This window comes from Lepidothrix coronata, unplaced genomic scaffold (assembly GCF_001604755.1).
Source record: "Lepidothrix coronata isolate B3197 unplaced genomic scaffold, Lepidothrix_coronata-1.0 Scaffold10, whole genome shotgun sequence".
Lineage (NCBI taxonomy): Eukaryota > Metazoa > Chordata > Aves > Passeriformes > Pipridae > Lepidothrix > Lepidothrix coronata.
The window spans coordinates 2,601,531-2,626,549 of NW_016690190.1; the positions used below are offsets into that span (position 1 = coordinate 2,601,531).

Sequence of the window (25,019 nt, forward strand, 5' to 3'; positions counted from 1 at the left end):
AATGTGCTGTGTCTCTCAGCAGTTCACAGCAGCACTGCATGACCAGAGGCCCTGTGGTGTGGTACAGCTGTGGTTACTCAGGCGGATTGTGCTCCTTTTCCCAGCGCTGCCCCTATCTCTGTGCTCCTCAGTGTCCTGTTCTACCCCTTATTTGGTTTTGGTTTGCTGTTTTGTTTGTTTTGGTTTGTTTGGTTTCTTTTTTCACTTTATCTTACACTATTTTACTTTTTTATTTTGTTTTTGGATTTTGCTTCTTCCAACGTACCCATCTCCCTCATTTTTTTGTTTGTTTTTTGTTTAATTCCCGTCATTCCTTTAGACCACCAACCTGGCTCCCACCTCCTCCAGTGCCACTATTTCCTTAGCCAACCCCGAGGTCTCCATACTAAATTACCAATCTGCACTCTACCAGCCCTCAGCGGCGTCCATGGCTGCGGTGGCCCAGCGGAGCATGCCCCTGCAGACAGGAACAGCGCAGATCTGTGCCCGCCCCGACCCCTTACAGCAAGCTCTCATCGTCTGCCCACCAGGCTTCCAAGGTAAGGAACAGCCTCACCGGACCTTGGCCAGTTGCTGCTCCCTCCCCACTGCTGTTTAATCCAGCTCGTGTTGGAAATGAGCTCCCTTAGTGCAGGTCAGGTGGCAGGAAGAAGGCTGGCCTAGTAAATCGGAGCAGTGAGGTTGTTGCAGGTGGAAATGTTTGCAGCGGTGGAGGATCTTGCAGGGACCTCTGACAGCATGAGTTGGAGGTAGCTGGTCTAAAACAACAGGGCAGGTGCTGAGAAGGGGCTGAGGGAGAATATGTGATGTTTGTCCTCTTTTGCCCTGAACAGAGTTTGAAGGCTCTTCTGCCATACTTTGGTAAACTTGAAAGCTTTCCCCCACAGTAACATGAATCAGCACGTGCGTAATGGGCTCATCACTTCTCAGTGATTCTATTGCTAAAAGGGGAACTCAGGAGGGTAATGCAGCAGGGAGCATGGTGGGGGTGGAGATGAGGGTTTGCCCCCATAATATGCTCATGACCATTTATGAGTAAAATTCCCTCAGCTCCACCCTACTGCCAACAGCTCTGCCTGTGTATACAGTAGTAGGTACCATTGTTAGACAACTTGGGTGATGATCAGAATTAGCCACTTGTCCTTCTCTTAACTTTACATGTTGTAGCAATTTGGAAAACTAGATGGGTATCTGTAGGAAGTGGGCTAAATAGACCTTGGTTCAGCTGGTGCAACTTCTACTCTTCAGTTCTACAAGCCTGTCTGTGCAGCAGTCTCTAGGCACTTGTTAAATGTTCTGCAAGATTATCAAAGCTCTTTTGAACTAGAGAAGTTTAGCTAGACCTCTTCTACGTAGTTAAAATGCATCTCAAGGGTTTGACTTCAGAAATGTATTGCTAGAGTACATAAGCTAACATCTTCAGCTTGCTGTCCTGAGAAAGCTCTAAAGCAGAGGAGGCAGCACAGGCTGTGCTGAGGTGGTGGAGAGGGAAGCTTCCTGCTGCTCGGTTAGGCTTATGTGTGGCTTAATCAGTTTGGGGTGTGCTGGAGCTTTTCAAATATGAGTCCCAAGAAGCTGTTCAAGAGAAAAGGGAGTACAGAGTTCTGGATTCCCATCCCACTGTCCCACTTTGGTCTAAAGATAGCATTCTCACGTAGCAATAGGTTTGGGCTGGCAAAGACCATTTTCTGTTGTCAAACTGGAGAATATGGTGAAGAGAAGCCATTCACTCTGCTGTTTTCTTTTTCTCCCTGTATACACTGTATTGTGATATTTGCTGTGCATTTGAGGTACACTAAAAATATGAACTCAGTTATTCCCTTAATACCTCTGAAAATGTCTTTTCTGTACCCTTAATACATGTATCATGTTTGTGAACATTTGTTGGACATCTCTGGGCTGGGGTAGAACATGTGGCACTCTGATAGCCCAATTTTTCAGAGGGACTGTATATTGCAATTTAAGTGGACATCAGCGAGTGCCTTTAGGCACCTCTGAAAACCAGAGCCCTGTTCCTAGCAGTGCTGCTGATGGCTAATGCTGTACCTTCTGTGCTGGTGGAACAGGGTTACAAGCCTCCCCTTCAAAGCATGCTGGGTATTCGGTTCGGATGGAGAACGCAGTTCCCATTGTCACGCAGGCTCCTGGGGCCCAGCCTCTTCAGATCCAGCCAGGACTCCTCGCACAGGTAAGGAATTCTGAAGACACTGAGCTCAGCAGGTATTTACTGTGTTGTTTAGCTCTTGAAGGCTGAGGAGAGTAGCTTTATCTAAGGGCCTTCTGTGGTGCAGTTTGGAGACTTGGGCAGCTATATAAGGGTCTGCAGCTTTCTCTGAAATGTCCAAATCTCCCCCAGCTCAAAGGCTATGTCAGAGTTGCAAAAGCCTCCAGAAAAAACTTCTTTCCTTCTGGTTTTCTACTGGAATCAGTGGGAAAGCCTCAGGGAAATCTGTATCCGGCCTCTGCTGAGGAGGAACCAATAATAACCTTCCTGCATCCTCCTGAACTTGCAGTCTCAGTGGTAGTTTGTAGTCAGGAGTCACAGTGGTGAATTGTGTGTTGCCAATAAATGTCTTCCATGCTTTAAGACTCCACCATTCTGTTTTATGAGCTGCACCTCTGCTCTTCAGGTATGAGTGAGATGGAAGGAGCAGAGGCAAAGGCCCCACAGGCAAGGAGCTCTCCTTGTCAGCAGCACTTATTGGCACAGTTGTCAAATTGTGCTCATAGGAAAAGCATGGTTGCTTCCAGAAGAAAAACAATCAGAAATGGGTACCATTGATCACATGCACATCCTCAAGGGGAACCCCAGCTTCTCAAACTAGAGGAGCAGTTCATTTCACCTTGTGCTGGCTTCAGCGAAATCTGCCCCTACTGCTTTTGAGCTGGTGCCATGGTAACTTTGCTGATAACAGGCAGGAAAAAAACCCGCCTAGTATACTTAATACTAAGTCGTGCAACCTGGAAAAGGTGACCTCTTAATTAAAAATGCATGCCTCTGACTCAGTCTTGGTTGGTCTGCAGTCAGGTACCCACAGACTTAAGGGTTTGTGCCTGTGCCCTGCACTGCTGCGGTAAGACTGTTGGTGCTATTGCCTTCCTTTGCCAGATGCCAGTTCTGCTTATCTGGTGGATCAAAATGCAACTTGCAGTCTGTGTGATTTCCACCTGCCCTGCCCCTTCCCAATAGCAGAGCCTTTGTTAGAGGACTGTCTGAAACATCGAACCTATCTCTGTTACAGCTTGTTGTAACAACAGACGTGGGCCACCACTCTAGTTTGGTAGGAAAGGAGAGCCTATGAGGCAGTCAAAACAAAAGCCGTGGCAAAGCGAGAGCAGTCTGTGCAGGCTCAGAGCCTGGCACCTATTGCTTGTGCAAGGAGTCAGCCAAGGCAGTGGATGAAGGAGGTCACAGGGCTTTACATGCCCCCATCATTCTGCCAGGCTTCCTGTGGTGTGCTTTCTGTGGGGCTTGAAGGAGTGATCTGAAGCCAAAGGCAGCAGGAGCCTGAAAGATCTCAGGACCTCACGCTCCTTCTTTCTTCTCAAGATGGCCTTGTTGGACTTCATACAAATGAGGAATGTTTGGTAGTAAATATCCTCCTGAACACCCTCCCTCCCACAGGTCACCAGTTTCGGTGCTGCCTCTGCCACACAAATGCCGATTTCTTGGGCTGCCCCTTTCATACTTTCTACCGACATTTTATTTACTGCCACTTCCAAAAGGGAATTCAAGCTGTTTCTGAGAAACTCTCCTCACTTGCATAGATTTTTAATTTTTGATTTAATAAAAGAGAGGCAGTCTGCCTGTTGATGTATCTGTTTGCCTGGCGCGATGAGAAATGCTAGCTGTCACTCTGGTGGCAGGACACTCTGATTGATGCCGGTGGCATCTGGTGTCCGTGGGCCTCACTCAGTTCGGGCTGAGCAGCTGGTCTGATAAACAAATCTGTACCCAATTCCAGTTTCCTGAATGGAAAAACACAGCTTCTTTGTGATGCTTTGTAGTCACATCTGATCTCTGAGCGGCTGCGTGTCTCTCTCCCAGCAGAGAGCTATTCCCCTCATGCACAGCTGCTTATCTAATACTCTTCAGACTGGACCATGGGATTGCTCCAACTATTAGAGGGCCTGTCCCCGGCAGAGAGTGTAGCACTTCCAGAGCCCACTTCTGTCTTTCCACCTGCCTTATTTGTCCCACTGATGGGGCATGGTGCTGCTCCTTGTGCTCCCAGCACACAGCACAGGTCACTGTGCTTGACCTCATCAGGATGCCTGTGGCTGGTAAGGCCTTAGTGCATCCCAGCGCAGCTGGCGTCCAATTCCCCCCGTGCATTTTGTACAAGACCAACCGCACCAGAGGAAGGAAGGAGGAAGGAGTTCCAGGGGCCGGAGGGACCCCCCGCTGAGGCACTGACAGATTTTGAGCATCATCTCTGGCAGCTGTGTGTCTGCAGTCTGTGGGATGGAGCTAGGCAGTGCAGGGCAGAGCAAGCAGCCTGCAAGATGCAGGGTCAGTGGCTAAAGTAACTTGTTTGTAACTTGTCTGGGTCTATTTTCACCCTCTCAAGCAAATGTGGTCCACATACTGTATGCACAGGGACTGGTGAAAGGAGACTGATCCTGTCTTTTCTAATAGCTCTCTGTGGCTTTTGATCTCAAAAGAGACAAAACTGTACAGTTTTCTGGCAGGCATCCATGACGTGACCTAGAACTGTCCCCTGTCCTTGAATAATGCCCTGAATTCTTGATTTTGCCCTCCTCTTAACTCCTTCCCAACACCGCTTCCCACAGAGGTCCTGCCACCGGCTTTCAGAACAAACACAGTTATTCCATTAGTCGCTCCTGCTCTATATCCGGAGCACGAGCTCCGTTGCACCAGGGGATCCCCCAGCTCCCAAGCGCGGTGCTCCACCACGGCTGCAAGATTTCATAGTGAGGCAATAACTGGGAACAGGCTGCGGCTGCCGGCGCAAGCCTCTCGTGTGTGAGCACAGCGCGCTGTGCTGGTGGATCAGCCTAGACAAGTCTTATCTGCAGATTAAATGATTCAGTGGTCCTTACCTAATAAGTGAGGAATTTGTGCCTAGACCCTGACACTGCATCTAAATTTATGCACTGCAGTCAGGCAAGGAGCTTAGTTTTGTTTCGTTCTCTTCCTGAAAAGGGAGAAAGCAGTTTTCTCTGCAAGTAAATCCAGGTAGTCCCCTGGGACTGACTGCAAGAGTAGTTTAGTCTTCTCTTTTAAAGCAAAGCTGGGGAAAAAAGAGAAAAGAATAAAAAGGCTTTTTTCCTCCCTGATCTTTTAGTGTCTTTGCCTCTTTCTCTTACTTGCTTCAAGCAGCAGCAGCCTGTGGTTGTGGCTCCTTAGATGAAAGGGTCTCAGGAGCCTTGTGACTGTCCATCCTTTGCAGATGTTGTGAGAGGCCTCACTGTAGCAGCCGTTTCATCTAACTCAGTAACATGGAAAGTTACAGGACAGTCAAACTTTGGAGCAGAATGGGAAAAGGTGTTTTTTGGGGCGTGTTTTTTTTGTTTTTTTCCACTGGGGGATAGGAGGGGATCATGGGGACAGTTAACTGGATTCTTGTGAGGATGGAGAAGGGGACAAATGTATGCTTGGAACAAGCCTCCCCTCAAATTTAGCCTCCTTGGAGCTGTGAGATAACACAACACAGGTCCAGTATAGTAGTGCAGGTTGAGACTAAAGTGGGCCATAGCTGCTACCCCTGCATTCCTCAGCCCAGGCAGTGATAAGCTGCCAGAGCTGCCTTTGGGCAGCACGTAGCAAATAAAGTTTCCCAAGTCAAAAAACCAACCATCTGACTGTGTGGAGTCACTGGAGCAGGACAACCTGAGTCATGCCTGTGGCAGCGCAGCTGGGGGGATATTGCATACCAGAACGATGGCTCAACTCACAGGGCAGGAATTTACACCCTGTAAGGGGGGCACTCACTCAGAAAAAGCAGGAAAGCACATGGAGAGGACAGGCATGCAATACATAGCTGTGCATGGCTTCACTCTGCTTTGCCCAGAGAGGCTCCTGGTGAGCTGCAAGCAGGCTGCTGGGCTTCTTGGCTGTGTAGCAAGGTGTTCCTTCTGAGGAGCACCCAGTGGCTTATAGGTGTTCCCTTTCCATATCCCCAAATTCACTTTTTTCCCCTCCTTGCTAAAGCCCAGTTCTTTTTCCTGGTCCTTGAAAAGTTGATTTTCCTTTTTAGTTCCTTTCTGAAGTCATTTAGGTCCTGTTGGGATGAGAAAGAAAACTGGCTGTAGGAGGGGGAAATTGGCAATGGAACCGTAGGGCCCAGCTGATCTGCAAAGTCAAAATTAAAAGGTGCTAAAGTGTTTGATGTTTGGGTTGAAAAGCCAACTAGTTTTGATCCCTCCTATTCCTAGTTTAGCCTAGTTTAGCTGCTGCTTTGTACAGCAGGGACTTTTCCCCCTTCCTTTCGATCCTCTATATTGATGACTTTTACTGCTTTTACTGTGCTTTCCTAACGATATTTGAAAGGGGATAAGAGCTATGTAGTATGACCATGATAATTATTGGGGGCCCCAGGTGAGCATGGACCACCACTCATGCTTGGTGCATGATGCCTTTTGTTTTCCCTCTGTCTGACAGCAAGCGTGGCCCAGTGGCACTCAACAGATCCTGCTCCCTCCTGCCTGGCAGCAGCTGACCGGGGTGGCCACCCACACTTCTGTCCAGCATGCGACCGTCATCCCGGAGTCCATGGCAGGCACCCAACCACTGGCAGACTGGAGGTAAACTGGAGGTGCTTGGAGGCTCCCTGAAGTACCCACCAGTGCTGGAAGAGGCCTGAGAAGAGTGGGGGCAGGAGGGATGGGGTCTCACAAGGGCTGTGAGGGAGAAGGGCTGCAGCCTGTCGCCCCCTTGTCTGAAAGCTATGGACAACTTCTCCGTTCCATGTCCTTGGGTGGAGTGCTGTGGACTAGGAGCCCAGTGGGCCCTGGAAGGGAGGGTACCTTGGTGAAGGGCGGTGGGAGCCTGTGGAAGAGCCTGCCGAGGAACAGCTGGTTGCATGTTAAACGCATGCCTGTCTCCCCACCACACAGGAACACACACGCTCACGGCAGCCACTACAACCCCATCATGCAGCAGCCCACGCTGCTGGCCAGCCACGTGACCCTGCCCGCCGCCCAGCCCGTCAACGTGGGTGTCGCCCACGTCATGCGCCAGCCGCCCGCCACCACCTCCGCCAGGAAGAGCAAACAGCACCAGTCGGCGCCCCGGTGAGTGTGTGCCCGCCCCGGTGAGTGTGTGCCCACCCCGGTGCTGGCCGTGGTGGTGGGATGGGGGTCCCATGCTTCCGAGTGCAGCCCTGTGATGCAGCCGTGCTGGCCAACGTGGTGTTCACTGCCGTCTGCAGGGCAAAATAAAGTTTATTCCACAGCCTGCAAGGGATTAGGTTACGCATTCTGTGACTGGAGTCTTTGCTGCTTCAGCTCTTTGGCACCCAGGTCAAGAGAGTGGCAGGTAAGAGGTGATCCGGTGCATTTTACACCCAGTGAGCATCATTTTGCATGGGAGTCAGTGGCTACAGGAGATGCAAGATGGGAGACTCAGGCCCTGTTCATACACTTGTTATGCTGCTGTGATTACCTGAGGCCTTGTAATTGAAAATGTAACTAAATTCTCAGGTCAGTGTGCTGCAGTGCCCAGTTGCCACACCTTTTCTTCCCTCATCATCTGGAAGAAGCACTCCCGAGGTGCAGTGTTTGCACTTCCATGAGGTGATGCACCTCAGAGGACCGCATCTTCAGGAACATGTGCCTGATGTGTGCGCACGAGATCTGCCCTTTCAAAAACAGTGGAGTGATGACCTGTCTTCTGAGCTTTAATGCCATGTGGAGTGGAGGACTGGGGTGGCTTTAGGCCACCTCAAGCTCTCTAGCTCCTAACATAGGTGGTTAGTCCCTATCTTCAGCAGTACACACCAGCAACAGATCTCCATGCTGGCCTTGATATAATCATGGCAGCACAAAACGGAGCATTTTATAAGGATATCTCACACAAGGGCAGTCCTTAGAATCTGTCAGCTCTCAGTCTACCATTTGGCTCTGCAAGGAGGAGTTTCTTGCACAACTCAGATGGTAGGATGGTTGCAGCGCCTGTCACAGCAGTGTAAGCTTGTCTAGAGGACAAGGATGTTTGAGATGCATGTGTACCTGTTCTGGGGAAGGTCCTCTGGGCTGTGCAACTATGACGCTTCTTTAAAAAGAAAAAACAACAAAAACACAAAACAGAACAGTGCAGGGGAGAGAACCAAAATGGGTCACCACTTGTGCAGAGGCAAAAACAGAGGAGCTTGTGGTTTTCCTGGGTGACTGCACTGGGGTCAGAGGAGCTCTGAGTTCGCAACCAGTTTGACTCTAGTTAAGAGGCCACTATTTAAATCCTTCCCATGTATCTGCTCTCTAATGTTGAATTTACTTTGGGTGGGCTCCAGCTGTCTTAGTCAATCGGTAACACAGAGGAGAGGCAGCTACGTCCCCAGCAAGCCAGCAAAGAGAGCACCTGCTGGAACCAGTGTGCCTGTGCAGGGCCCCCCTTCTCCCTTCACTCTCCAGGGGCAGGATGGCAGCATCCAGGAGGAATTGGGCATCCTCAGAGCAAAGGGTTTCTACAGCTTCATTAATTGTGACTCTTTTGTAGCCAAATGAGGAACTGTGCTCCTTTGGAGAGGAGGGTACTCCACACTGCTCATTGGTATTCAAAAAGCACTTTGAATGCTACTGTGCAGCCATTTGTTATGCAAAAGACCCTGTGTAAGTTGGTATAGTGTGATATACTGCCAGGGTGACTTCCTTTTGATGGATGCCACCTATTCCTTTTGTTAGCTTTCGGGCCAGGCTGAACATGCAGCCCAGGCCCCACAGTGGAACAAAACCAGAACTTTGGTTTTTTTTTTTTCCTTTTTGAATCTCCAGATGTTTTGCAGTAGTGAGAAGAAATACAAGGGAGAAGGAAAGTGTGGGAATTGAGTGAAATGGGCTTTAGTCAGTGTGCTTTGGTAAATAACCCCATCTGCAGACCCACACTGTGCTGCTGGGTGGATAGGTTCTGTGTTCAGACCCCTGATCCAAGTGAGCCTTTTCTACTTGGTCTGGTAGGGAAGCTGATGTAGGAAGACTGGGAAAAAAACAGGACTTGGGAATGCTTTTTTACTATGTAATAAGAATATTTTTCTTTTCTTTCTGATTTACGTATGCTGGATGCTGCTTCACATGGAAATTAAATGAAACTGAGTATATGTCCTCCCTTCTGCCTGCTCTCATCTATGGGGCACCACTGTCCTAGTGTATTGGGCAGGAAATGTTCATTGAAAAGATTCTTAAACAGAAATTAATTTCTGTTTAATTAAATTAAAAACCAGTTTTCCTGATAAATGATTGTTGTTTTCCACAGCAAATTCTAATTTTATCTCTAGCATTTTCTGGCCAAAAAAATATCTGGTCATGATGCATCTGTGCAGGATACAGGCAAAAGAGATTATCATTTAGGTGGTTCTCTCTCCTGTGACAGCCATAGAGTGCCTGCCTTTGTTCTGTATGTCTGGACTGTGTGACTAGCCCCTACTCTCCCAGTGCAAACTCCTGAGAGGCAGCATTTCTCATCTGGAAATTTCTAGGAAAAAAAATTTGAATTTTTTGCTACAAGAAGCTGCTTTTCAGCCAGTGATATGAATAAGTCATGCAAGGTGCTCTCTCCTTTGAAGAGGTGACTGCGTCAATTTTGCAGTTTTCCTAGACTCCATAGACCAGTGCCACTGAATCGGAGACCGGGACTCACAAGCCCTTGGTGACGGGCAACTTGAGCAAACAGAGTTTTAACCAACTAACACCTTTTCCCATTTCCAGAAACACATCCACCTATGAAGTTTCATCCTCTCAGTCCATCAGCTCGCCCCAGCGGTCGAAACGAGTGAAGGAGAACACGCCTCCCCGCTGTGCCATGGTGCACAACAGCCCTGCCTGCAGCACCTCCGTCACCTGCGGCTGGGGCGACGTGGCCACCAGCACCACGCGGGAGCGGCAGCGGCAGACGATCATCATTCCCGACACCCCCAGCCCCGCAGTGAGTGTCATCACTATCAGCAGCGACACGGATGAAGAGGAGGAGCAGAAGCATGCACCCACCAGGTGAGCAGTGGCTCTCTGCTCTTCCCTGTGTGCAGGAGAAAGAGACAGAGGCAGAGAAGTGTTGGAGCATCCCAGGAGTTGCTGTAGGGTTCCAGGAGCTATATTTGGGTGTCAGCATCCAGTTTTTCCTTTCATTTGAAAGGAAAAAAAATACTAGCTGAGGACTGCATAGATTTAGTTGAAGCTCCCTTCTATGCCTGTACATTTGCTGTGTGACCTTGGAGAAGTGCAGTAGTCTCTCCATACCATAGTGTCTCATCTGTAAGAGGAAAGAATACTTCTCTCTATCTCACTTCCGTTGAAAGGAGACTTCAGAGAGCCTATGGTGATGAGTCTCTCTGAGACAGCTGTTTAAAACAAAGACAAAAAGAAGGGCTTGGAAGGAAGATGCCTTAAATTTGCCTTTTCTCTTTCTAACTGATCCAGGCATCTGTAAAGAGCATTAAATGACACCTTCGATATGTGATATTTTTCTTAAAAAGGTTCTCAAGAATAATGGTTCTGTCATAAACACTCAACGATAATAAATATATTGTAAGAGATTTGCTTAGTTTTGATTGTGTTGTCAAAACATCCTTGAACTATTGTAAAAGTGGCAGAAACTGACTGCTTTTTTGTCTGACTGCAGAGAGGTATAGATGAGGCTAGAAACACCGTGGTGACTGAGTTTGCTCCTTAGGGAATTAACTCACCTGACTGAACAGTGTGGCCCAGGACCGCTGCCACTGCTGATCAGCTCTTGTGGATCAGAGAGAACTTAATTTTCTAGGACCGTCCTTTCAGCACCTTTCATCACATGCAAGTGCTCTAGGTTTCCCATCTGATGCCAGTCACAAGACATTACTCGGCTTTATAAGTTGTAGAGAAGTAGTCTTGCAAACAGCTGAATAATTTTACCATCTTTATATTGGTAACTGAGCTAGGAAATTTTTAACCTTCTCTTTCCAGTATTGGTGAGAGATAATTATTTTTCTATTTATTTAAAATACACTCTATGCCAGATTTTCTTCTAATCACTGGAGATACCTATCTATGTCTCTGCATCTCTGCATTGTGGTGATAAGTGAAGCCTGCAAATGTGCACAGAACAGATGAGATGCATTTGGCCTCCAGGAACTAAAAATCTGTAAAGAGCCATATGATTCAGGCATCTAGGCTGGAATTTCAAGCTGCCTCCTGACAGCCACTGCCGCTTCCCATTCCCCTTTTCCCTACCAATGAACTCCACTGGGCAGCAAGAGCTCAGTGCCTCTCAAAGTCAGGCTTGCCATGAATGCAGTGGTTATCATGGGCACTTGATCACAGGACAGTGTAACATATTTCACTTTAAAAATAAAAAGAAATAAAATTAAAAATTGCTACAGCATTCCTTGCTTTGGTAGGGGGAAGAAAGTGGGGTTCCAGAGGGAGTTGAGTGAAGATGAGTGTGAAAGTCAGGGAGACTAGAAATAATGAGCCCCTACTTCCAGGGCTCTTACGGGAAAGTAAGGGCAAGACAAAAGAGATGCTGAAAACTAAGGTTGTGAGGTGGAGCAGCATGAAGAGGGCAGGTATCTCAAGGGTCATGGGAGCTCTTTTCAAGCATGTTTACCCATGGTGCTGATCCCAGGCTTTGGGAATTATGTGAAAATACTTAAACTTACCATCTGGGTGTCTTTCTTTGGTCCAGAGAGGGGTGGAGGGAAGAGCTGGAATACTGCATCCAGTTCAACCAATGGTTGTCTCTTCTGCTTCAACTTTGCTGCCCTCTGACCAGTTTCTTCACTCAACACCTCTCCAGGAAGACAGGCAGAACAAAGTTCAGGAACATGTCTAGAAATTGAGTCGGGAGTTTGAGGTATTAAAATATTTGGGTCTGCTGAGGGGCTTGAAAAGTTGTTCCAAGAGCCAGACTTACATAAACAAACTGGCTTTGATGTGACTAAAGCATATTCCGGACACGTTCCTGCCTGGGATCAGATCCCTGGCTACTTTTTGTATCCATATGGCATATCTATACACAGTGCCAGGATGCCAGCATTCCTGGAAGGCCAAAGCTTAAGAGATAGATTTAATTTCTGAGCCATGTAGAGACATTTCGCATGGACACGAGCTGTTCTCGAGCACCTTTTGGAATTCCAGAGTGAGTTAAATTGCCTGTGCAGATGTATCCAGAGCAAATAGAGAATTAGAGGCAGAGGCACAGGTGGAAAACAGCATGTCCAGAATGAGAATTTTTGGTTAATGTCTCGAGGAGAGTGAAATCAATTCGCTCAGTGCCTTTTAACCTGGGTATATCTAATACCATAGTCTCAGCTGGAGTGAGAGTGTAGCTTCCAGTAAAGTATCAGCATTTAATACCAAGGAACTTTGTCCCTGCTGAAGTTGGAGTCTTTCTTATTGAAAGTTTGTCACATGTAAGAAAATACTCCAAGTTTTCTCACTTGCCTATTTTTTTGGCTCCAAGAAAAATGGGAGTGACAGTGAAGTATTTGCATTAATGTAATCAGTGCCCAAAGGTTCAGGATCTGAGTCAAAAATGAAACCATGCAAAGAATGCATTGTCTCACCCATATATGCAAATATTACCATATTGGGCAATAGCTGTGGTGTGGGGGTGAAAAATAAGGAATCATTTGAAACATGCTATTGGTCACATCCTAGGAATATTAGTTTTTTCTAGGTTAGAATATAGAAATCGTATGTCACTTGACAGATCAAAGGTAATTGTCTGATCCCATCTTATTGATGGCAATGGTAGCTTTACATTAACTTCACTGTCATTGGTTCAGCTCCTGAATTTGCTACAGCATTTCCTTCTGTTATTTCTTACAGGGTTAGAAATTTCTCTTCGACCCATGAGACTAAAAATGCTTATTTTATTGATTCCTCAGTGAAGAGAGATTAGAGCTACTTGTGGTTGTGAGAAGTAGTAGGTCCTTTGAGGATGTAAGAGTTGGTCAGTCTCAGTTTAAGCAGTACTGGTAATGTTGATAAAAAATATTATGTTGCTGATACAGGAAAGGAGTCCTACGGCTTGGATTTACTCCATCAGAAAAGCCTTTCTGTAATACCAGAGCAGCAGAGAGAGCTTTTCTCATACAGAGGATATGAATTTTTTATTGGTGAAAGAAAAATCTGAAAAAATCTTTATGAGATGGGTAGAATTTTCCTTTTCCTACTGAAAAGTAGGAAATGTTATGTTACATGTTTATAAAATACCAGCTGATCAGGAAGGCAGGGCAGCACATTGCTCCTTTTGCACTGTTGATGAGCATAGCTTGGTGTAATCTTTATAAAATCAATAGAAAATGTTGGGCTTTTGTTGGGTAAAGGTGCTGGGGAGGTGATGTGAGATGAGCTCTGGAGGACCTGCTTAGTGGAGCCTTGTCGAAGGGGGCCATCTACTGGGCCCCAGCCCCGAGCCTGGGGCAGAGTCACCAAGGAGGAACCTCAGGTACAGTTCAGCGGGGACCATCCTCAGAGAGATGGTCAGAGATTTTCAGGGGGCAAAATCCTGATTAGAACAGTCAGCTCATCAAAACCAAGGCTTTTTTGCAAGATACATTTAGTTTTTTTCTAGTAATGCAGTAAAATCTGGCGAAGCTTCAAAACTGCAAAAAATTTTGACCTTTATTTAAGGGGAGAAAGTGTTAGAGGAGAAGACTTCTTGTTTCTCTTTTAATGGAGAGTTTTATTCTTTCAAAATAGACACAAATAATAAGAAGAATAAATTGAAATAGTCAAAATAAAAGGGGAAAAATTTTACTGAATGAAATTGTTTTTTCCTGGTTTCTGATGCCCACACTGTATGTGACATTTAGTCCCTTCAAACAGCAGGGGGGAAAATTTGCATATAAAATGCATTTTATGAACAGGAAACAGTTTTGTCACCCTGTTTGTTTATCATCAGTGAACTTGTACACTCTCAGCTCTGCATCCTTTACGAAGAGACTTGATAGGCCGAAGAGACATTCACTGCTGTGCTGTAGGATAATACCCCAACTGTTATTTATTCTGCATAGAAGAATTCAGGTCTAACCTGTAAAGCACTGAAGAAAGTGAAACAGAAAGTAGACTGATATTTACTTTTTAAAATTTGTTCCTCTTTAGTTTCTCTGCTTGCTCTCACAAGAAATTCAAGCAGGCAGACCAACTGACCAATAGTGCCACTGCAGTTGAGGTGATTGGAGCACATGCTCGGCGAGTAGCAAGTAGTAGGGGTTAAGTACTCCCCAGGGTGCAACTTCACCTGTTGCTCTAGTTTAAATATAAATCCTCCTTTGATTAAACATTGCTGAAGCTTAGAAGTGGAAAAAAATAAAGCAACAGCTTAAGCATGGAGCGGAGAGACACAAAGGCATCTTGGAATTGTGGCTGGGAGGGAGAGCACACAAGGTCCTGGGGAGGGATGCATTGGGCTGCACTGTTGGTTCAGTGAGGGGTATTTCTACATTCTGCCAAGAGACTCATCACAGAGCATGGCAGGAGGAAGGGGTGGAAGGAAGGGCAGTGGCGGTGGCTGTTGTGATGTGCCAAGAATCCTTCCCCTCCAAGCAATGAGTGCAGCAGACAAGGAAAACAGGATTTTTCTTGAAACAATACAATTATGGCCTTCAGGTGGTAGGTTTTGAGGGTCCTTGCACCCTAGAGAGACAAGAGAGCCTCTCAGTTCCCCACTGCCTATGCTGGTGTCATAAGTAACATCTCCCCATCTTGGTTTTCCATGGGATCCTCACAGTAGTCACTGTCTTGCTGGGCAAGGCAGGCTGACTGCAGCTGTTGCATCAGCATACTGAGTAACTGCCTCATTGACCATCTTCGCTGGAACAAAATCCTTGCAGGGTTGTGGTTTTTTCCCTCTCTCTCTTAAGATGGTAAACTATACAATATCCTCTGTGTGAGAGATAGAGTCTGTCTTTATAACAGAGCTTAAGCTGATGCAAGTCGTTACTCACGTTGTTCACCTTGTAGTGCAATGATGGTGGGCCCCACTTCAGAAGACTTTAATTCCCCTTACACACAGAATTTGCTGGCAGGCACAAACCAGGTGTTTTTGCCAACTTGCTGATGTGCATGTGGTAGGGGCAAAGCACCATTTGTAATTCTCTTTTGACATATAGCCTATTGTGGCTGTGTTGTGCTGTGCATAGTAATGCACTGACTCTGCATAGCAGTACGTTGACTAACCACAGTCATTTGGTAAAAAGATTGGTGCCTTCCATCTCCTAGAAGACACACCGATGACATGCAACTAATACTTAAAATAACAGAGATAGACAGTAGCTCTGTCAGCAAACCTTCAGCAGCAGGACCCTTACAACCTTCTAAGCAATTCAGAATATATGACTTAAATAGCTATGGCACGTCCTGTGTATCCTAATAAAATGACCTCTTACCATCACAAATTCACAAAGAAGGTGAGAGCAGATTAACAGGTCAGGATGGAGGTTGAGCTGAAGAGAGGGGGGGCATGTTCTCGACACTGAGCTATGCATGGCATAAAATTTCAGCATGAAGAGAGTGATTGCAGTTGTAGTGTGGGTTTTTGTTGGCTGACTCTATACTTTCCTAGGATAGGTGGACTATTTTGAAGCAGCAAACTGAAAAGGCTGCATGTTACTACCTTTTCAGAGACCTGGAACAGAGTTTTTGTTATGTGAGGTAAAGCTTACGTGCCCTGGTTGTATATACACACCAGTTCAAAGGCACTCTTGTGCGATGGCTTCCTTCATCCTCCAAACTGGAAGGCCAAGTTTGTGACCTTGAGAGCTGTAAGACCATGCTGCTGCAGTGTCAGACACACTGAAAGGTTTGTAGCTCTTGGAGTGAACCACACACTGAAGAATTGCCCCCATTAGACACCATTTGCTTTTTCTGTGATTCTGGTGTAACTCAAGGTATTCCAGGGGAAAAAAGATCCCATTCATGCAATGCTGTCACATCCAGCTTCTGGGCTGGGCCTTCAGCAAGTAGAAATCATCTCAAGTTGCATTGTTATAAGAGTTGTTGTCCCTGTCCTTGTCATTGGCTATCGAGGTGGTTTCAGCATTAACACCTAATTCAGCATCTTCCTTTTTTTTATTTCCTCTCATTTTTTGTTCTCAACATCTGCCTTCAGCCCCTTTCCATTATCAGATGCCCACCTTAGTTTCTTGCCTGGTGCCTGTGCACAAACTGTCTTTTGTTTCCTCTATCAGACTTTCCCTGGCTGGAGACAATAGGGACCCATGTCCATCTCTGCTGTGCACTCAGGAGAGTGATGTTATGTTAGAGAGCTGTCTCCAAACCCTGCTTCTACTTGTTCAAAGGCATAGTCATGCTCTGTGTCTGCACATTGGACAGATATGAATTTTTCTTTTGTGTCCAAGTTTGAGAACAAGCTCTTCAGGACAAGGTGGGAATAGGATACTACTCATAAACTAATAAATAAATGTGCAAAGCAATGCATGTTTTATCAGCTGCTGTTTCAAAAGGGAGGGTACAGCCCCATGCAGTAAGGGTTGAAACGCCTTTCTGGATTAGTGCTTTTCATTCTGTGCATATGGATTCACTGCCACTTCAGTAACCTTCCCCCCTCCCTCTCCTGGAGAATTGAAATACACCTACCCACATATGCAGGCAGGCACACAAGCTGACCAGGAACACATACCGACTCCCAAAACTACTAAATCACGTATGCTGCCACGACTGTGCTTGCAGGAGGGAAAGCAATTACCAGGCCTGGACTGAGCTTAATAGGAAGGGGGCAAGACTTTTAATAGTATTTTTCTGTGTAAGCACAAACATCCCCAAAAGCTGTGGCTGAGTTATAGGAATACAGTAAGCTTGCTGAGTAGGCAAGTGCTGCATCAACAGGTAAAAGCTCTCAGTCCTCATAGTTTGTGAGCAGGGAAGGCGATACATCAGTCTGAACCTCACACAGATAACTCCTGGGTTACTGTGAGGTGGGGAGAGTAGCTGAGTCCTTAGAGGGAGCTGGAAGGAAAACAGCTGCTGACGAGCAAGAAGGCTTTGAGTAGGGGGAATGCTAACTCTGCTGGGTTGAATTTTCAAAAACCTCCATTTTGGATTAGCGTATATCTTTAGGCCTGTGAATCAACTGATTTTCAGCATGAGCTGGGCCTTTGATGTTCTTGAAATTCCCACCCTTAATCTCTGGGGCAGGCTATGGTACAGCAGGTGCTGAGCTCTGGGTGTGTGTGATTAGTCCCAAGTGACTTCTCTGCCTGCTGTAACATTAACTGCAGTTGTGCTACCTTTCCTAAATACAGAAATCCAGCTGCTTTCAATGGAACTCCTTGTGTCCTTGAAATGATGCAGCCTGATGAATCAAGAGGCTGATCTCTCGGGCCCTAATCCTGCAAATATTTACCCATGGGCTTTAGCCCTGTTACTGGAATAGCCCAGTTGACTTTGGGAGATGAGACATGTTAGTTCTGCTGAGCACTTGCGTAAGGCCTGGCAGGACCATAGTTCTGGTCCTTTTCAGGTTCCAATCCATGAAATTAGTTTAATACCCTGCTACAGTCCCTTTCTCTGGAAAGGTTTGAATTTGAGGTCACTTATTTGTTTAAGCAAACAGTTATACTTGAATTTCTTATTGTAACCAAGGAGCTTTGACACTCTGAAGGAGAAAAATTCTCATGGTCCCTGCTTTGACAAGCCCTCAATCAAATTGGTGAAAAATATATCCATTCTGAAACAATAAATAGCACAGATTACACAGAAAATTACCTTTCCAGCTCTACAGCTCAACCTTCCCATGTCAAGTGTCATCTGAGAGCAGGTATTTCCAGTTCAGCAGCTCAGCCACTTATGTAAAGAAGGGACTGTAAAAGAACAGTTAGACCTTATCAGTTGTCAGAAAACTCTTTAGTGACTTGATTTTTCTTTATAAAATGTAATAACTGTCAGAGATAAAGAATATATCTCTCTTCCCAACTGGCAGCCAAGGGTAGCTGCAAAGGGCAAGCAGCATGGATACTCATAAATGTGTGATTACAGGCATTTCTACTGATGGAGAGGGGAATATTGATGCAATATTAGTCATTTTTATTGGCTTAATATTCTTCTTTCGTAGCAGCATATCCAAACTGCTACATCTTTCTTCACATACGGTTGTCGTCCATCTAAGATATGCTATTGCTCTTTCCATTTCTAATCCAGAGCTCTCCAGCTCCTTGTGAAAAGGCAGAATATGAGGGTTTGGTGTTGTACATCTTTCCTGTTGATACATCCCTGCCCCTGGAAGAATCACTTTCCAGTTCCAGATTGTTGTGCAATACCTCCATCTCCTTCTCTATCATCTGCCCTGTTTCAAGTGACAGTAGCAGGGGCCTCTTGAGACATGTTTTTCACTGTGAGTAGAACGGACATGGTTGTGTGTCCTTCCTGGGACACACCAGGATCCTGTGACGATAGCCCAGGGAAAGTCTGTGTAATGGTAACTTGTTTGTGAATGCATCACCCCAAGACATTCTTTAAAGGAAAAGGTAATAGGTTTTCAATCACAAGTCTTGGGAGCGAGGTGGTCAGTTGCAGTTTGTGAGTGCTGACAGAGAGACTTTGGAATGGACAAGTGGAAGGGAATCCACCAGTGCTCCTTTAGCACTGTGAAAAATAAATATGGCAAACAATGTCCTTGGAAGGAAACTGTTCTCAGTGTCTGCTCCACCCACCTTTCCTTGGGTAAGAAGCGATGCTGAGAGTAGGCAACAAACAGCTCCATCACAGACTCAGACTGGATTTAACAGCTCTTCACTGGACCGGACTAGGCAGAGTGGGAGACCGGAGAGAACACTCTATGGGAAAGAGATCTCTCTCTGTTTAAAGTGCACACTCAAGAAGTTAAGATTCCTTTTTCTCCATGTCATTTCTGTTCCTGTTGGGGCTGTTTCCACCATTAAGCCTAATTACTTAGCTTTTTATGTGCTATCCATTTCTTTTCATCATTTTAAAAACTTCAGTTGCCATAACAACATAATGCAATCAGTGAAACATAACAGCTATTTTCTGTAGTCAAGGTCTGTGCACTGTCAAGGATGTGAGCCATTTAAGCAAATCTTCACCATCCCCCTTCCTCCCTCCTCTTTCTCGATCTCTTTTTCTCCCTAAACAAGCTCATAACAGGAAGGAGAAACCATCAGGAATAATTAGACACAATAGCAGAGCAAATCCCAATCGTACTCATGCAGTCTAGTCTAATGAACTTCTAGCACTAATCTGGGAAGTGTTGATGTTCTTTTTTAATCACTTTTTTGATGTCATAGATAGATTAGTTGCAGCAGGACCTTGATATTCCGCACTAGAGTCAGGAGACCCAGTGCCTATTCAGAGAAAAAGAAAATCAAAAGCGTTACATACTTTGCTCATTTCTTTGTTTTTCATTCCTCATTTTCAGATGCTTATGGAGTATATATGCCTATTGCACCATATTAGTAAATAGAATGGAGTGTATTTTGTAGATTCATGGAATTTAAGCATGAAAAGTCATAGCATCTATTATTAAATCATTGCTGGAAGGCTGGGAGAAACCTCCACGTTTTTGTGTGGGTGGTGAGACTCGCAACAAAGCATAGTATAAGTGCTGGGCTTCTACTGCACACATACATAAAAAGCAGTCTGAAAATAAATCTGGCAGTCTGGTTCAGTGCTATTCTAAGCAGTGTGAATATAAGATCTATCCACAATGTCTTACTCACTCCTTGACCTCCATGAGGGCTTTCCTGGAATAGTAACGAGTGAGTTTTGAAGCCTGGGATTTGGCTTAAGCAGCCTCTCTCTGGCAGAGGACTGAAGGATGTGCTTTGCCTTTATGGAGCTAGTCTGCCACAGGCACAGTCTTCTAGTGATTTCGAGTTGATCATTGCCTGATCACTCTTTCCACTTGTCTGCTTGTGTTTCAGCACCTTGTCCAAGCAAAGGAAGAATGTCATCAGCTGTGTCACCGTGCATGACTCCCCCTACTCTGATTCCTCCAGCAACAACAGCCCTTACGCCGTGCAACATCGTGCAGGGCAGAATAACGGGAACAGCTACGACACCAAAGGGGTTCCAGAGACTCACTGCAGTGGGAACCCCCGAACGATCATCGTGCCACCACTGAAAACCCAGGCCAGTGAGGTGTTGGTAGAGTGCGATAGCCTGGCACCAGGTAAATTGCACCTCTTCCGTCAAGAAAATTAGTAAGAAATAAATGATTTATCTTGGAAGAATCTCATTGTTCAGTTTCATTTTGTTTGTTTGTTTGTTTGTTTTGTTTTCCAAAAAAACCCACGTGCTCCTGCCCTTCTCTCAAGTGACACATCTGTTCTTGGGAGCCATACTGCATTATTTATGTGCCCTGGTTCACTCAGGAGTCACAGGAGCAAGTGTTGGACCCAGTTAGTTCTGTACAAACCCAAGAACAGAATGCAGCCTGTACCTCAACATTTGACATTAAAGGCTCACAAATGCAAGTGTGAACCTTTGCTGCCTTGCCTTTCCATAGGTGTATTTTAAAATGGGTAAGAGATTGAAAACACATGTGAATTTTCATCCAAACTTGTTGACGTTTCTGGGAAGAATGTTTCCCCAGGATCTTCCTTATGGACTGATGAGGTTTGCTCATCCAGAACCTCTGCAATGCTAGATAGTAGGATGTGTTGAAAAGAGGTTTATGGTGGAAGTCTGGCATGAAGCAACTGACTTTGAGCTACTTGGCAGTCTTTGCTTTTGATGCACTGCTGGTGAACACAAAGGTTCAAAGGGTGAGCCCCCCCACTAGCACCTTCTCCCTCCCTTCCCACTCACCTTGATGTTAGGCAAGACAGGGATTTTTTATGCTGTGCACACCATACTTTCCTTCCTCTCCTTGGGATTTGTACCTGCGTTGTACAGTTCTGCTGGCAGAACAGTTTCTTGCACTTCTGAAGGGTCTATAAAGCCTTCTTCAGGCCTGCTTTGGGTCCAGTTATCAGGTCTGCTTGTCTGCCTCTAGGATAACAGGCTGGTCGTGTATACGAAGCACTGCTGAGGTATTCTGTTAATTAAGAGAAACAGTTTTCTTACCCTGCTTCTGTTGTATGTCTCCTCCCAAAAGCCACTCTGGAGGAGACTCAGTGAGGAAAAGGTAGGGTGAGCAATTAAAGAATGTGATGTAAGCTACAAATGTGTTTCCTTTCCTGGCACAGTCACCACCAGTCACCACTCATCCTCCTACAAGTCCAAGTCCTCCAGCACCGTGACCTCCACCAGCGGTCACTCTTCAGGGAGCTCGTCTGGAGCCGTTGCCTATAGGCAGCAGCGACCAGGAGCACATTTCCAGCAGCAGCAGCCTCTTAATCTAAGTCAGGTAAGTCAACCAAGACTGATTTTGGTGGTGCATCATCCAGCTGTTCCCTACTGCTCCTGCAGCACGGGCTGTCCCCTTCCAGTCTAGTGATAGTTGAGCCCCATGTTGAGTTTGATCAGCTGGTTTTTACTTGACTGCAGAGCTTGATCCTCCCGCTCAGGCAGCAGAGGTAGTGCAGATCACACCCTTGAGTGGGCTTCTTACCACATGTTCTGAAGTCAGATGTGAGTGGGAATGACAGTGTGAGTGGGAATAACGTGAGAGGGAAGTGCAGCGGCTTGGCCCCAACAGAGCTGAGCAGGAGCACATAGGAAGGACTGAGTTCTCCTTAGCTATAGGTAACCATGGGGAGGGTATCTTGCAAGTGAAGTGCATAAGCCCAGCTGTGGGATTGGAAGAGAAGTCAAAGCAAAGCCTCTGTGCATACACATGACCTCATGAGCATATGACCTCATTGTGCATATACGTGACCTAGGAGTTTGATCCATCCTGTGATAAACGTGAGCTGAGATCTGGGCGAATCCCATTTCTTGGAAGCATGCAGTTCTCAAAATGTTTCACAGTCTGTGATTAGACAGGAGCTTCAGTAAATAATCGCCTGTTCACATCCTGCACCAGGGGCCTCTTTCTTCCCTGGGGTGAGGTAACAAGAGTAGAGAAGTTACAGCACAGTTACCAGTGTTTCAAGAGGAGAAAGTTTGGAGAGCTCAGAGGACAGGTGGATGAACAGAGCTGTTTTTTAAAAAGAAAAGTAATTTGATGGAGAAGAATGTCCCCTCCCCCTCAAAATGCAGATGAAATTTAAAAATGTGAACAAATTTTAAATAAAAGTGCATGAAAATGGAGGAACTGGGCGAGATGCTGTTTGCAAGAGCTGGGGAGGAGTGTGGCTGCTGCATTTCAGACCACAATGACAGCGCAGGGCGTGCTTACAAAGAGGGTGAGAAGGTTTGGAAGAACAGACGGAGATAGCATGGGGCATTTTCCTTCTTGCCTTCTAATTCCTACTTTATGGGTAATTTAATGCTCTGACTACAAATGACAGGGAAAACTCCTTACATTATTGTGCAGTGCAAGAAAACAACTTAGAAAATCCCTGGAAAAAAAGTGCATTGCTCCTGTCCCACTGCAAGAAGTTGCCTGTGCTCAAGTAACTATAGCAGATTACACGAGGGCACCAGATACCTGCAGGATCTGATCAAACCAAGGGTTGTGTCTCTAAAAAATAACATGGTTATTTTTACTAACCAAGGAAATTATTAACTGCAAACACCCAAACTGAGCAAAAATAAACTGCCTGTTCCAGGCATAGTTAGGCAATTTCATTCCCCTGAGCTATCTGCACAGTACATTTTGTCAGCAGAGAGTTCACTAACAAAAACCATGTTTTGTGTGAACAACTGGACTTGTGGAAGATGTTCTTGGGAGCTGAGCATCCAAGGCTTTGTCTTTGTGGTAGCTGTGCCAGCAGCTTGTGGCTCAAACTGAGGGACTTGTTGACCTCTTTGGGGGGCATTTCAGTCAATGTAAGAAACTACAGGGATGATGTCTGAAACCTAGGCTTGCGAGGGACTCATTGCTGTCACCCATTTCCAAGGGAAGACTGGTGGTGCTGCAGGTGTCAGGAGGAGCACAAGAGACTTCTCTGAGGCTGTCCTGGCATTGCAGGGAGGTTCCCAGGCACTACTGAGGAGGTGAAGAGCCATCTCTTGTGTTGTAACTGCTTATCACTGTTGCTGTCTTTATCCAGGCCCAGCAGCACATCACGACCGACCGCACAGGGAGTCACCGGAGACAGCAAGCCTACATCACTCCAACGATAGCTCAGGCCCCGTACTCTTTCCCGCACAATAGTCCCAGCCATGGTACAGTTCATCCCCACTTGGCCGCGGCGGCCGCTGCTCACCTGCCCACCCAGCCCCACCTGTACACATACACCGCCCCCGCCGCCCTGGGCTCCACGGGCACCGTCGCGCACCTGGTGGCCTCCCAAGGGTCTGCACGGCACGCGGTGCAGCACACCACCTACCCTGCCAGCATCGTCCACCAGGTCCCTGTCAGCATGGGCCCGCGCGTCCTGCCCTCACCCACCATCCACCCGAGCCAGTACCAGGCTCAGTTTGCCCACCAGACCTATATCAGTGCTTCTCCAGCCTCCACAGTCTACACTGGATACCCACTGAGCCCTACCAAGGTGAACCAGTACCCTTACATCTAAACACTGGAATAAAAGAGCGAGAGACGCACCCATCCCGGGGGGAGTGAGGCAGCCGCTTTTGTATTGAAGAACATGAGAAACTTAACAATGCAAATGGGAGGCTCGTGTGAAACTTGAACGAAGGAGACTTTAAGGAAGAAAAGAAAAAGAGGAAAGAAGGGGGAGAACCAATTCTACAATTTTTATTTAAAAAAAAAAAAAGAAAATGGAAAAAAAAAGAACAGAAAAAAAATAAACCACAAAAAACCAACCATTCTGCACCAAACTAGAGAGAAAGAGAGAAGCAGAAGGACCCTCCAGCGGGTCTTGTCTTTTGAAGAACTTCACCAACAGACTTTTAAAGGTTATTTTCATCCAATAGTGAGCTACATTTAGAAATTTGTTGTCCAAAACACCTAAAATGAAATCCATTAGGTTTTTAATCCTATAGGTATATGGATTAGGGATTTATCCAGCTTTTCAAAGGGTTTATACCCCACCTTTGCAGTGGTTTTTGTATCCCAAAGTATACACAAGTTTTGGTGGATTTTTAATGGAAAAAGAAAGTGGGTGAGAGAGGCTGAGGGAGGAGGATAAAATGTTGTCCCAGTGCTCTAAATTTGGACCTAACACTGCTACATTTAAATGCACCTGGGCAAATCCAGCCATGCAACACTGGTTGAGAGCAGAAGCAATGGGGGTATTTCTCCCTTTTCTTGAACACACTGGATAAATCCCTGAGAAATACTGTTCCTAAACAAGATCTCTAATAATGTATGTTGGATTTCAGTTGCGTTTTATTCTAGGTTTTTTTTCGGAAATGTTCCTTTTTAATCCCTAGCCGTTTTAGCATAGGAGGAGACATTTTAGCTGCCCCCAGCCCTCTGCCCCCAGCCCCGGTAGAATGTAGCACTATACAGGTCGTACCCCTTTTTACTCTTTTGTGTTGAACTTCAACGATACCAATAGACTATTCCTCAATGTGATTGCACAAAGAAAAGTGATATAACATAGGCATGTAACAAATGTGATTGTCCAGGTATGTGCGTGTGCGTGCGTGTGTGTGCGTGTGCGTGCAGATGCTGCCTTCTCTCTGTGGTGTGTTCCTCGGCACAGCCATTACAACTGTCACAGTCTTAGTTTTACATCATTCCCTCGTAGTGCCTTACCGAACTACAGACGCGGTTTAAGGGTTTACTTCCACTGGTACTCCTAGAAACTGACTGAGGCTAGTCGGAATTTACTCTCAGCTCTTTTTCTTCTCTTTTTTTCTCTTTTCTTTTTTGTTTTTTTGGGGGGTTTTTTGTTGTTTTTTTTTTTGGGGGGGGGGTGTTATTGCCG

The 25,019-nt window shown here is 46.1% G+C and overlaps 1 protein-coding gene across 3 annotated transcripts in view; it reads left to right on the forward strand.

Annotated features, from left to right (window-relative positions):
• The window catches only part of HIPK2 (homeodomain interacting protein kinase 2), a 130,129-nt gene extending 106,024 nt beyond the window's left edge, over positions 1-24,105 (forward strand). For 2 of the 3 annotated variants that reach the window (XM_017804682.1, XM_017804683.1), the window contains 8 exons: positions 320-539; positions 2,067-2,188; positions 6,626-6,768; positions 7,081-7,257; positions 9,886-10,167; positions 20,055-20,302; positions 21,321-21,481; positions 23,232-24,105. In XM_017804682.1, the coding sequence (XP_017660171.1) occupies positions 320-539; positions 2,067-2,188; positions 6,626-6,768; positions 7,081-7,257; positions 9,886-10,167; positions 20,055-20,302; positions 21,321-21,481; positions 23,232-23,699 (1,821 nt within the window). In that variant the 3' untranslated portion in view covers positions 23,700-24,105. The remainder of the gene's footprint in view (positions 1-319; positions 540-2,066; positions 2,189-6,625; positions 6,769-7,080; positions 7,258-9,885; positions 10,168-20,054; positions 20,303-21,320; positions 21,482-23,231) is intronic. The other variant, XM_017804684.1, reaches the window with a different exon arrangement.
• The last annotated feature ends 914 nt before the right edge of the window (positions 24,106-25,019 follow it).